Raw genomic sequence first — 14,580 nt, 5'->3', positions numbered from 1 at the left:
AAATAATTACAAATTTAATGCAAGTGAATAAAAATATATAAATAAAACAACAAACACATGTATGTTGGGCTAGAGACGCTATTAAAGCTATGTCATCCGGTAGGAGTAAAATTGAAATCCTACTTACAGCAAGGCTGAAAGATATAAGCCCGTAGCACAGCTGTCCTTTGATTCAGACCGGAGCCTAAGCAATGGATGGTAGTAGCACAGCCTCCAAAGATCCACGCTCCCGGAACGGCCACTGCTGCCACACAAGCAGGCTTTCAGGTGTGTGAGGGGTGCCACAGGGGAGAGCCGGGACCACACGCTGCCAGAGGAGTCACCGGAGCAACTCACGCAGACTGAAGAGTCGGTGCCGGTGACGTCACACCACAGCGCGAGAGCAGGGGGAGCGCCTGGGATGGAAATGGAACTCAGAGCTAAGGCAAAGTCTGAAGGGGACAGTTGGCTATCAGGGAAGGATGTACAAAGTCTCAGCCAGAAAGAAACCACCCATATCTATATCTATATCTATACTTACTTATTGATCCAGAAGAACGCAAACAAAAAAAACCCTTTAAGGGGAAAAATTAATTCCTTCCTGACTCCAAGAATTTGCAATCGGATTAATACCTGGATCAACATCCTTCCCATGTATACTAATTAGGTATATCCCTGTATACCTTTCCCATCTAAAAAGATGTCCAACCTTATTTTGAACAAATCTATTGTATCTGCCATCACAGTCTCCATGGGTAATGAATTCCACATTTTAACTGCCCTTACTGTAAAGAACCCTTTCCTTTGTTGCTGGTGAAATTTCCTTTCCTCCAACCTTAAGGGATGACCCCGAGTCCTTTGTACTGCCCGTGGGATGAATAGTTCTTTTGAAAGTTCCTTGTATTATCCTCAAATATATTTGTATATAGTTATCATATCCCCTCTTAGACGCCTCTTTTCTAATGTAAATAAATCTAATTTAGCTAGCCTCTCCTCATAAGTTAGATTGTCCATCCCCTTTATTAATTTGGTAGCTATTCTCTGCACTCTCTCTAGTTCCATAATGTCTTTTCTTAGGCTTGGTGTCCAAAATTGTACTCCATATTCAAGGTGTGGTCTTACTAGTGCTTTGTAAAGGGGCATAATTATGTTTACTTCCATTCCATCTATTGCCCGTTTAATGCAAGATAAGATCTTGTTTGCCTTTGCAGCTACTGCATGACATTGGGCACTATAGCTAAGCCTGCCGTCTACAAGCACACCTAAATCCTTCTCCATCAAGGATTCCCCCAATATATCTCTATTTAATTTGTAAGTCACCTTTTTATTCTTGCATCCCAAATGCATAACCTTACATTTATCTGTATTAAACCTCATCTGCCATTTACCTGCCCACGTTTCCAGTCTCTCCAAGTACTTCTGAAGAGATATTACATCCTACAAATTACATTGCTCTGATTCTATTACCTTAATCAATTTAGTATCATCAGCAAAGATGGAGACTTTGCTCTTGATCCCAACCTCAAGGTCATTAATAAACAAGTTAAAAAGCAGGGGTCCCAGTACTGATCCCTGAGGTACTCCACTCACGACTTTAGCCCAACCGGAAAAAGTTCCATTTATGACAACCCTCTGTTGTCTGTCCTTTAACCAGTTTTTAATCCAGGTGCATATATTATTACTGAGTCCAATTTTCTTCATTTTGTACACCAACCTCTTGTGTGAAACCGTATCAAAAGCCTTTCTAAAATCTAAGTAGACCACATCAACTGCATTACCCTGGTCTAAATTCCTACTTACCTCCTCAAAGAAACAAATAAGGTAATTTTGGCAAGATCTATCCTTCATAAATCCATGCTGACTATTACTAATAATTTTGTTTGCCATTAGGTATTCCTGAATATTATCCCGTATTAAACCTTCAAGTAGTTTCCCTACTATTGAAGTCAGGCTTACAGGTCTGTAATTTCCCAGTTGTGATCTAGCTCCCTTTTTAAATATAGGCACCACATCTGCTTTACGCCAATCTTGTGGTACTGAGTCTGTGGAAATGAAGTCCTTGAATATTAAATATAATGGTTTGGCTATTACTGAGCTTTACTCCTTGAGAACTCTTGGATGTATGCAATCGGGGCCAGGTGCCTTATTTACTTTAATTTTTTCAAGTCGCTTACTGTATGAACTTCTTCCTCGGTTAACCAATTGTTCATTAATATGGAGGTTGTGGCTTCCTCCTGCGGCACTACTATTGAACTTGATTCTTCCCTGGTAAACACAGAGGCAAAGAATTTGTTTAATACCTCAGCTTTTTCCTTATCTCCAATAATCTGCCTACCCATCTCACACTGAAAGGGTCCTATATTTTCTTTTCTCATTTTTTTGTTATTAAGGTACTTAAAGAACTTTTTAGGGTTGACCTTATTTTCTATTGCAATCCTTTTTTCATTATCCATTTTTGCTAATTTGATTGCCCTTTTGCAATTTTTGTTACATTCCTTATATCCCTTCAGTGGTGTCAGGTCTAGATTTACTTTCTCTCGGGTCAAAGGATTGGGGGTATAAGAATTTGTCTTTGAGTCCCACAATGGGAGATTCAGCTGGGGGTACAGTGTGTGCGTGCGTCCGTCCATCCGTTCATTAGAAATAAAGCTTTGGGGGGAAAAAAATAAAAAAACACCTTAGCTTTTAAAAAATGGGAGCTAAGCTGAAACCGCGTTATAAGCAGATCCATGTTGTAGCGGATCGCGCTATAATGGGTTTAATATGGGGGTAATGGGGTTAATGTGCGTGTGTGTGTGCGTGTGCGTGTAAGAAGTGAAATTTATTGAGTCAATTTATTGAGTCAATAAATTTTGCTTTTTTGCATATAGGAGTGCCTGTCCCTTTTTATCCTTTATTTATTATATATATATATATATATATATATATATATATATATATATATATATATATATATATATATATATATATATATACATATATACAGTGTTCGACAAACCTATACATTTGCACGCCCCGGGCGAGTGGATTTAACATCGTGGCGAGCTCCTATTGGCCCAAGCAGCACACGTTTGGTACACAGTGAGGGTAAAGTGAAGAGAACTGGGAGGAGAAAATAAAATCAATGGAAAAAGCTGAACGACAAGAATATGCAAGCTGTACGACAAAAATGCATTTATTATAGAGTATATTTTATTACAGCTTGCATACTGCACCGACACACTTTATTCGAGCAAATACCCGGTATGTACCTGGCAGATACCTGGAATGCGCCGCTCCTCACCTCTGACAAGCCCCGTTGCATTTGCCTTCCCAGCCTGGGTTCATGCCTGGCTGATGGGCGGCTGATCTGTTAAATGATAATGATTAGGATTTAATAGGCTGCAATGCTTCGCGTGTCTACCAGATGGCATAAATTCATGAATTGTAATGCAGTATATATATATATACTGTGCAGTATTGCAGCCAGCGGGAATAAAATGCTTCAATCCCTGCTTGGAAAATAACTCAATGCACTCGGGCAGAAAACAGTCACAAACCTCAATACACCCGGGTATACCCGAATTCGTGGGACTAGCCAAGCTCGAATAAAGTGTGTCGCCAGTGTATTCTTGTCGTTCAACTTCTTCCATTGATTTTATTTTCCCCTCCCGTTTCTCTTCACTTTACCCTCACTGTGTATTGGGTGTTCTTTATTCCACATTTTTGCAGGTCCGTATATTGTATATTTATGTAGTCCTACAGACAGCATGTTCCTTTATTTGACCGCACTTTGTGCCTTTAGCAGTACTGGTACACTAGGGGTTAACTAGCAACCTATGTATATCCATGCCGCATGTGACGCCGTCAGGTGTATTATGTGTTACCCGACTGGGATTACAGTGGGTTCCATCTGCCATAGGATTATACAGATATACCCATGCCAGTATCTGTTATTCTTAGGTGCTGTTTAGGACTAAATTCATCACTGCTACAGCACATACACATTTGCAGTGGTGTATCTGTACACGTGCAGTACACATGACTACCACTGGTGTCTGCTGCCTTTAAAGAGTTGAGCACACATGTGGTTGCCTTGACAACCGGGCCTGCTGATGCAGCATCAGTTTGTTTACATGCAATCACATTGGCAGCTTGGGTTTGATCATGTGACTTTGATTCTCCAATAGGAGTATAGACATGGAGTTGGAGCATGATCTAATTAAATTGTATTATGCACAGCTGTTTTGTCGCCCGATGATGATGCTTTTTGATGATGTGAAGATGTTTATGTCACTTGGGTGTTGGGGTATATAAGTCACTCACTGTCCTGTGTTTGTTGCACCACCCTGAGGAAGATCCCCCTGTGGGATCGAAACGTTGGAGTTATGTGCTGTATTTAATACATTAATTTTCATTCACCTGAGTGCTGTCTCCTTTTTGCTGCTATGTGGTAAAGTATACATTTTTATATATATATATATATATATATATATATATATATATATACCCTCCTGTGGAGGGTTTTTGTCACTTTTTTTACTCACCATAACTTAACTCAGTATTATGGTATAGCCTATCCCATAGCCTCTTATGCATATCCAGTTAAAATCAACCCCACACTGATGAGACCCATCAAGGTCGAAACAGCTGTGTAGCTGAGACTGTGCCCCCTTGGCCTTGAGTCATCGTTCCGGAAGGGACTTAAGACTCATGCTGCTATTAGGGGGGTACGCCATCTCAGGCAGCGGGAGGTGATCAGGAGCGGACAAGGAGAGAGAGATGGTGAAGGGCCGGCGCCTTGGCCTTGGGGGATCGTCCTAACAGACTTAACCCCCTTGCTGCTATAAGGGTGCCGCTCCGGAGCCAAGAAGTGATTGGCGGACAAGGACGAGAGCAAAGGCGTGGACGGCAGATGGTGATGGAGGGGACAACGAAGAACACCCTCAGGTTTCTGGTGGAGACGGCCTGGAAAGATCGAGTGGGACGTCGCTTTATCGTGGAGGAGGTGATGAGAGACTTACTCAAGGTGGAGTTTGAAGAAATCTTTTGTTTACTGGAGTACCGGAAGCAAGGGATCTTTGATTTGGCCTTCTTTCAGGAGGCAGACTGCTGGAAGGCGTATAAAAGATGGAAAGAAAGTGCTGGAGATCCAAAGATGCTGTGAATCAGCGTGTTGCCCCAGTTTTTGCTGAGAGAAAGACCGGTGATTGTACAGATGAATAATGCCTTTGTACGGAAGGAAACGATTGTGAGTTTTTGGAAGCACTTTTGTACAGTCGTTAAAGGTGGTGCAGAACAAAGAAATGAATATGGAATGTACAATGGTGAAAGAAAGTTCTGGGTTTGCCTTGGGCCAGACCCGGAGGGAGTGGGAGGGGTGACCTACCCTCCTGCCAGGTTTTGTTTTGAAGGGAAGGGAGGCGCTCTGTGGTTTCCAGGGCAGCCCCCTGGACTGGGTGACCACTTATATGACAGAGAAATGCAGGTCACTGCAAAGTGTGATATTTCTAAAAGGAGTAACTTTGACAACGGAGACAAACATTTCACGGGTTTTGGTACTGAGAAGCTAATTGGACAAACGGAAAGCCTAAAGGAGAAGGTGAATCAGGAAGAAAAACAAGGAGAACGGACTATGGACTTTTATGAAGAATTTTTGGGGGAGGGGTTGGACGGAGGTTTTTTTGGAAAGCTAAGTGTTGGGCTGACAGATATGGTGGAAGACGGTTTTTGTCCAGAGGAAGAGGTGTTAGGTGTGGGTGAGAAAGGAAAGGAAGAGGGTAGTGGAAGACAAGTTGATAACAGAGATGATGATAAGGATGAAGGGAAGGGGGACAGTATGGGGGAGGAGGAAATCAGTGTGCAGAAGGTGGAAACTGAGTCTGAGGGTAGTGGACAGGATAGTGGGGAGGAGAGGGAGGACAGTGGAAATAAGTATAGGGTGACAACAATGGAGGAAGATGAGTTGGGTGCAGGGGAAGAGGAAGAAAATGTAATGAAGGGAGGGGATTTGAGAGAAGGTAAGATTAACGGAAGTTTGAAGAGGTCTTTTGAGGAAAAACGGAAGAGAATTATAAAAATGTTTCAGCAGGAAATAAGTGATTCAGTTTTGTGGGCTAAAGTTTGCCAGGAGGCAGAAAGGAGTGAAGAGGATGTGAGAAAAGGTTTAGACGAGTTATATAATATGTTTGTACGGGATAGTAAAGATAGATAGCAAGGGGTGTGTATTATGCCATGGAATGCCTTAAACTGAAAAAATGAAAGGAATGGAGTGTTTTATGTATTGAGTTTTATGAGGCGGATGGTTTTCTTATGTAATGTATGGGTGTTAAAATGTGAAACCAATGCAGTATATTTGTGTACATGGCGACGTTTTCAGAAATTAAGAAACATGAATTTTCTGTTAGGATTAGAATGTATTTTTGAGTGAATTAACAGTGATTTATGATTTGCTGGAAAGTTTCTTATTTGTTCTTGTAAAATTTATTATTGATTGAAAAGTTTTCTTATTTACTGTTTGTAAATATGTGAATGTGAATAAACATTTAAAAAAAAAAAAGGTCGAAACAGCTGTCTGTGGGTGGTTTTCTGGGTATGCACCTTAACCCTGGCTGTGCTCAAAGCTGTGACCATGCAGCAAGCTTAAGCCTATAGGGAACCATGTTAAAAATGGTTTTTGAGGCAAAAAGTGACAGTGTGCTCATTTGCATGTCATTTCCCAGAATCCCTTGCTGCAGTGGAAGTGCTGTATGCTGGGTGATAATGGGGAAAGGCGGGGTTGCAGACCTGCCTAAGACATGCAGATGAGCATACAGTTATATTTGCATATTTGCTTTCCTGTGGAGGGTTTTTGTCACTTTTTTTACTCACCATAACTTAACTCAGTATTATGGTATAGCCTATCCCATAGCCTCTTATGCATATCCAGTTAAAATCAACCCCACACTGATGAGACCCATCAAGGTCGAAACAGCTGTCTGTGGGTGGTTTTCTGGGTATGCACCTTAACCCTGGCTGTGCTCAAAGCTGTGACCATGCAGCAAGCTTAAGCCTATAGGGAACCATGTTAAAAATGGTTTTTGAGGCAAAAAGTGACACTGTGTGCTCATTAACATGTCATTTCCCAGAATCCCTTGCTGCAGTGGAAGTGCTGTATGCTGGGTGATAATGGGGAAAGGCGGGGTTGCAGACCTGCCTAAGACATGCAGATGAGCATACAGTTGTATTTGCATATATATATATATATATATATATATATATATAAATCAGAGAAAAGAAAAACACTGCGCAATCCTATACAATGGTCAATCTCAATATGTAAAATTATACCACATATAAATTGGAAGGTAATAACCCTTACAATCTAATTATCCCTTTTTCAACCTGCTGCCATATAGGTCCACAGCTCCACAAAAGCTGCAAATAGGTATATACCGCAAGAAAGACCTAGGTGCAAAGGGAAAAAAGTAAAAGAACATAGGGTAGTATGTACTGGTTTGGTAACACCTTAAAATGGTAAGATATGCACTCACAGTTATTAATGCAATTTCAAGCCTTTTATCCACCCTGGGATCTGGAACAGATTTTTCAACCCTCCTCAAACTTTTTTATATATTTCTTCAAGCAATTCACATACAGTATGTCTGCAACAAGGTCCCAAGTACCTGACCTCCGTCTCATAGGTAAACCATGCACATATAGGGATGGTAAGGGACACAAATATAGTGAAACTCTGTCATAATAATAAAAAAACATTAATATACCATGATAGGTTAAAAAAAAACTCACATTCTATGAGCTCTTTAAAAGCAGTTGAGACTGTTAAGAGTATCTCACATTCGTCCTGTACCGGCTTATATCTGAACTCAGTGTCCTGCAGCTGGTGTCTCGGTACACCTCTAGTGCTTACGTATTGCGGGATCTTCGCGCTTCTCCTCTGCTGATGTCACAGATGCTGGTCACAAACACAAAGTGGATACACGTCCTCTCACTCTTGCATACACTGGCACAATGAACCAACACACCCTACACATTTCTCTGTGTATCCACTTTGTGTTCGTGACCGCATCTGTGACATCAGCAGAGGAGGAACGCGAAGATCCTGCGATACCTAGATGCAAGTCGCGTGATCACGTGACACGGAAGCGTGAGCGGTGTATTGAGACACCAGTTGCAGGACAGTGAGTGCTGAAAGGATCGTGAAGATCTCACGAGACACGTGACAACGCGATACGTGAAGCAGTCACGTGACAACGCGATACGGAAGCACTAGAAGTGTAACGAGACACCAGCTGCAGGACACTGTGAGTCAAGAAGGACTCACATACAGGGAATAACACAAAGCAGCTGGCTTAACGTGAAACAAACAGTATAGGGAATAGATTACTTATCAAATGCAAAACTATACACATCAAAGATATCTTGCTCCCATCACGGAAAGAAAAATTGATACATACTGAAATGCTGATAGAACCATAATGGCAATATACATGGATAATATATATGAATACATATATGTAAAATTAAATATGTAGGATTACTTAAACTTATAAAAAAATGTATGTATGAAAAAAACTTTATTTATAAAAAAAAATTCTAACATTTTTTTGAAAAATGTATATATGTGATAAATTACAAAAATAAATGATGAAGGTAAATAATAATTTTTACTGTAATAAGTGCTAAAGTGAAAATATATGTGTGAAATTTTAAATATTAGATATATGGTTTATATGTTTAATATTTATATCACCATATATCTAATATTTAACATTTCACGCATATATTTTCACTTTAACACTTATTAACTTATTTTTTACCTGCATTATTTATTTTTGTAATTTGACATATATACATTTTTCAAAAAAAATGTATAAATAAAGGTTTTTTCATACATACATTTTTTATAAGTTTAAGTAATCCTACATTTTAAAATGTTACATATATGTATTCATATATATATTATCCATGTACTGTATATAACATGTATATTGCCATTATGGTTCTATCAGCATTTCAGTATGTATCAATTCCTTCTTTCCTTGATGGGAGCAAGATGTCTTTGATGTGTATATTTTTGCATTTGATAAGTAATCTATTCCCTATACTGTTTGTTTCACTTTAAGCCAGCAGCTTTGTGTTATTCCCTGTATGTGAGTCCTTCTTGTATTGTAGCCAATTGTAATAACTTCACTCTACCCACCCTTTGGTGGGGTCAATATCTTTCTAATTAATTAATAGATTGTTGGACTATATAAGGGGAGAGTATGCACTCATCCCTTAACCTCTGATGAAGTTGCCGTTCTATTTGCGACGTAACACGTAAGGGCGCTTTTGGCAACACTAAGCATCCAGCTCACTGAACTTCTGTTGAATCGGATGGGAACTTTTGTGCTGCGGAACCAAGTAATCGTGTGCAGCTTCAGCTGGGGGGCCGTTGAGTGGACTCGCATCACAGAGGTGCCCAGCAGTAGGAAGAGACTTACATGTTCAGTTATTCAGCCACAAGACTTCAGTTCCCGACTGACGGAGATACTACGGATGACTGGTGTTCTTGTTCAATGCACATGTCCTACTTCAATGCTGTGTGTGAACTGATTTTAGCTTGTGATTAATAAAGCCTTAACTATTTACACTATGGAGCCCGCGCTGTCCCTCTTTGTCTTGTATATATGTGTGTGTGTGTGAGTATATATATATATATATATATATATATATATATATATATATCCCTCCAAGCCTACCTTCAAAGAACACATGAAGAGACATTGTGCACAAAAAGGAGCACACCTGGGACATATGCTAATAGGATATGCAATGTATATTTGAATTACATATTTACCAGATATACCAGTACTCTTCTCCTCTCTCCCCCTCTAAAAAAAAAACATATTTCAGAGTCTGAAAGGAATTAACGGCACCTTTAGGTAAGTCAGGTATAACGTGAGTTATGTTAAGCTAACACAAGGCAGTGCTAACTTGCTAAGTCTATGTTAATTAAACTTATTACTAATTGTTTTTTTAGCTTTGTGGATTGGTGTTAACCTCAAGAAACATAATGTTCCAACTGATTTATAATGTCATACCATATCAGTTAACAGAGCTTGTGTATCTGGGCCAGTATGTTTTGTCCTGAAAACTTGAACTGTTGGTAGCATTTGAGGACTGAACTTGATCACCATGGAATAGTGAATGAGGACATTGATCTTCTAAATACATACATATAAATTGAAACTGTTTGCACAAATCTCTGGGTTAGCCACAGCAATTGATTAATTTCATTATGTTGTTAAAAATGTACTGCTTTAAATATTAATATTATCAGGTTATTGGGAGATTATGTAGCAGTTTAGAAAAAATGCAATACTATTGAAAAATACCTCATTCCTCATTGAAAGTTCTTTTTTTTTTTCATTATTATTTTTGAACTAAGAAAATTTGAATCAAAAGATTTTGAATCAAGTTGTGCAATAAGTTGCAGGACTAGGACATGAATGTCACATACAGAGCAGGAACACTTCATTAAGGATTAATAACTCCCACTTCTATACAGTATCAGTCATTCGATTACATAGTATCTTCATTTTATGATAAAGATTAAGGAGACCAAACTTTGGTGATGGATACACACAAGTGAGTAAGCAATACCTCAAATTGTTGTTTTTTCGGTTAAATATATAGGGGCATATTCTAAATATGCTGCTGCTGCTGCTGCCGATTTGGTTCATTTTGATCCTTTTTATATTTTGTGTTGGGGGATATTATAGATGAGTCTTTAGAGAACATGGAATAATATGTCTACACAACATAAGGAGCGCTAACTCTAAACCACACTTTTATATTTACGATGTAGTTCATCCTTTCAGTAAGTGCCTTTATTTGGTCCAAATCCATGTATTTTTTTTAATTAGATATATTTTTGCCTAACAGGAAAAAAAAAAGTCTTTGGTCTGTTTTAGAATCAGCCAAACAGATCGATGACAAAAATAAATATCTGCATATGGGGGAAAGTAATCAAGAAGGAAATGTTAGATAAAGGATTACATTATACCCAAACTTCTAATATCCTGTACAATCTTACAAATTACATCATTACATCCTCATTACTGATGACCTCTCTAATGGCACAAGACCACAAACATGATTAAAGAAAGGGAAAAAAGGGTAATTTTTAAGATCAGTCATTTATGTAAACACTTGTTGTGCAACATTAGACATTACCTTAGGCTTTCTGCTTCATTAATTAAGTGCTCTCTCAGTTACTGGTGCTTAAGTGTTTTTGCAAGGAAAAAAAAGAAACTGTAGCTGAGGAGCATCATTGAGTGATAAAAAAAATCATGCACAAAACAGTTGAGGCTTTGTCACGATATCAGCTGCAAGGAGCAGAGACATATTTTGATATTGGTTTTTTTATTCCTTTTTCTGATTCTTCATCCTCTCTTATTCATTTTCACTGTATCTTGCCTTTAAAAAGATCCCTGTTTTATACAAGGAGAATTCAGTTCTAATTGGCAGAAGTCCATATAATTTTGGATGCAGTAAACACCATTAATTTTTTGGTGTGTTGGCTCACAGTGATAAAAATACTTCAGCACAACAACCATTAGAGATGTGTGGTGGCTTTTATGTTGTTCTTTTCTTGTTCTTTGGCAGCTATTACCATTAATGTTATTATTTGTATGCAATGATATTTCAAAGCAACAATGATTTACATTAATATGGGTGAGAAATAATTATGAAGATGGAATTGTCCATATGTGCAATGCTTGTATTTCAAATGAAAAAAGTCTACCCGAGATTGTGTATAAACCATATCTCTTAATTCTGATGTACCATTTGGTTTGTTTCCTAACTTTATACTAGACATCTTTGTGCCAGAATCTTAACAGATGATGTACTAATATTAATAACCATGAGTAATATTAAATAATTCACTTCTTTAATATGCAGCCATTAGGTTAAGTTTTCCTCTATCCTCAAGCATTCAATCATTGTAACTAACTAATGAAAACATATAAACAATTCCTTCTTCTAGTCTTGACAGAGGAAAGAGGCTTAATGTTTACTTTAACAGGTACTTTATGTACTAGATTTGTTTAATTGTCCCGGGTACATGATTATTTTCCTGAATTTTTCAATTTAATTAAAATGTACAAATCTGAAGATTAAAAGAATACAGTATGAATAATTAATTATTTCTCCACTAGGAAGTCTTGTAGTTCGTTAGGATATTTGTCCAATATCTCTTAATTTTTTTTCTCCCTTCTCTTTCACAGACAGACAATTTCCCCGCAGAGCCCAATTACATGGGCAGTAGGCAGCAGTTTGTTCAAAGGTAAGGCATTTTAAATAATGTTCTATAAATTACCATTCAAATGTATTATTGTACTGCTGTATCAAATAATATACTCTCATTGTGAACATGTTTTCACTCCTTTCTTGTGTAATATATTTCAGTAGCTCAACCTTCAAGGACCCAGAAAGAGCCAGCCTAAGGGATAGTGGTCATGGGGATAGTGACCAAGCTGATAGTGATCAAGACACTAACAAAGGTTCCTGCTGTGACATGTCTGTTAGGGAGGCACTCAAAATGAAAACTACTTCAGCTAAATGCCAACCACTAGAGCAAGGTGAGTAATAACTCATATGTTGCTTAGAAAAGTGTTGAACCTGCTTTCATTTATTTTATTGCTATAGTGGCAATTTTTCTTCTTGTTAGATTTCACTAATCATGCTATATGAAGAGAGCATACACCTCATAGTTGGCCTACAGCAAAGAATGTTCAATATCTTTCAACATCAACATCAAATGAAACTTCAATCCCCCTCACCTGTATCCCAAGGAATAAGGGGAAAAAATCATTAAAATAAAACAAATCAATACTGTTGAGGAAACATTTGAGCTTGGTTGTGGCACTTGAGTATTCGGTTTCCCCAGGACTGCTTTTAGATATTAATAGTCCCTTTGTAACAGGACCTATAAGGCTCATTTCTTTAACCTATCTATCATAAGCTTTCTCTCTATATATTTCTGTTAAAAATTGAATTGAACCAAACTGAGTTACCCTGTATATATTAAGCACTAAGCCAGCTGAAAATGCTATTCATTGTCATTTGTAATGTGGACTTTTCTATTATTTTCTATTAATGACTATTCATGTCTTATTCCATCATTATGGGTAAAGGCACCTGAGCCAGTATTATCTCCCATTCAAGTAAATGGCAGTTAACCACCGTTCATGTGCATTAACCCACAACAGACCTTAGTGAATCTGCCCCAAATTGTCACAATGGCATAATCTTATTTCCAGTCTAATATTCCATTTCATCCAGACCCTAAATAAAGAATTAAATATAGGTATATGTAAAACAACAACAACAAAAGATTTATGCTGCTACTTTTAGGTTCCAGAATTAATAACCTTAAATAAGTATGTTTTTTTATCAAATGCGTATCTCTCCTCTCTCCTCTCTCCTCTCTCATGTATACATACACACACACACACACACACACACACACACACACACACACACACACACACACACACACACACACACACACACACACACTTGTGTGAAAAAGAAAATGCACCCTGTTTGAATTCTGTGGTTTTACATATCAGGACATAATAGCAATCATCTGTTCCTTAGTAGGTCTTAATATTAGGTAAATACAACCTCAGATGAACAACAACACATGACATATTACACCGTAATATATATATATATATATATATATATATATATATATATATATATATATATATATATATATATATATATATATATCCAGTTCATCCTTTGATAGCTTTTTTAATTTGCGATAAGTACAAAGTTAACCGCAGTACTGTATCTGCTTTTATAAGGTAAAAAAGGTTATTCAACCTTTTATTATCTATATTTTCCTAACTTTACATCCGTGAAACCAACAATTTTTCAACGACTACTGTAACCAGTTAGGTCAATTAAGTAAATCTGAAACTTGAAAGCAATTTAATACATTGGTTATTAATTGGGATTCACATTTTGCCTCAAGTGCATTCTGATAAACAGCACATTTATCAACATATAGCATAGACTCCATACTGTAGTACATTTTTCTGACCATGTTGACATTGCAATATAATTGTGCTGTGTATATTATTTAGAATACTGCAGTGTAATTTATTTTATGTATTTTGTGGGTTAACCTTGCACATGACCTTGTTTTCCAAGTAATAAATGCCAGAAAGATTATTATTTCCTGACCTTTTACCACAGTGGTTCTCTGTTTATAATTGGACATTGATCTGTATTAAGATGTGGTGGCCTTTTTATAGAAGACATTTCACAATGGAGGTACTGTACTCTTTTTATTTTTAAGCAGTAGCATATTCTAGATTAATGGAAGGTTATTCACAAACAAATGTTTGCTGGGATTCAATACAATGTTTCCATTATCAATCCTCTTTGTAATGCAATGTTAGGACTTCACTTACTGGTAGGAGGTTTAACCCTCCCCCACCCCCCCCAAAAAAAAAATCTTGCTTTACAACGCTTTACAAGCCTTCATGTCAGAAAAGGATTAGAAACCACCTCAAAGAGAATAAACACAGAATTACTATTAAAATAATTGCAACAATT

The 14,580-nt window shown here is 37.7% G+C and overlaps 2 protein-coding genes across 2 annotated transcripts in view; both read left to right on the top strand.

Moving 5' to 3' along the window:
- LOC142489728 (protocadherin-17-like) overlaps positions 1–12,455 on the top strand; it is a 159,299-nt gene extending 146,844 nt beyond the window's left edge. The window contains exons 4-5 of the mRNA XM_075591048.1: positions 12,234–12,292; positions 12,415–12,455. The gene's annotated coding sequence lies outside the window, so the exon portion shown is untranslated. The remainder of the gene's footprint in view (positions 1–12,233; positions 12,293–12,414) is intronic.
- Positions 1–14,580, top strand: part of LOC142489727 (protocadherin-17-like) — a 408,720-nt gene that overhangs the window by 134,518 nt on the left and 259,622 nt on the right. Inside the window, exons 2-3 of the mRNA XM_075591047.1 lie at positions 12,234–12,292; positions 12,415–12,587. Coding sequence (XP_075447162.1) covers positions 12,234–12,292; positions 12,415–12,587 — 232 coding nt within the window. The remainder of the gene's footprint in view (positions 1–12,233; positions 12,293–12,414; positions 12,588–14,580) is intronic.

The sequence above is a fragment of the Ascaphus truei genome, chromosome 3, assembly GCF_040206685.1.
Source record: "Ascaphus truei isolate aAscTru1 chromosome 3, aAscTru1.hap1, whole genome shotgun sequence".
Classification (NCBI taxonomy): Eukaryota; Metazoa; Chordata; class Amphibia; order Anura; family Ascaphidae; genus Ascaphus; species Ascaphus truei.
The sequence above is the reverse complement of the archived record's forward strand: the minus strand, read 5'-3'. Positions and strand labels throughout refer to the sequence as shown.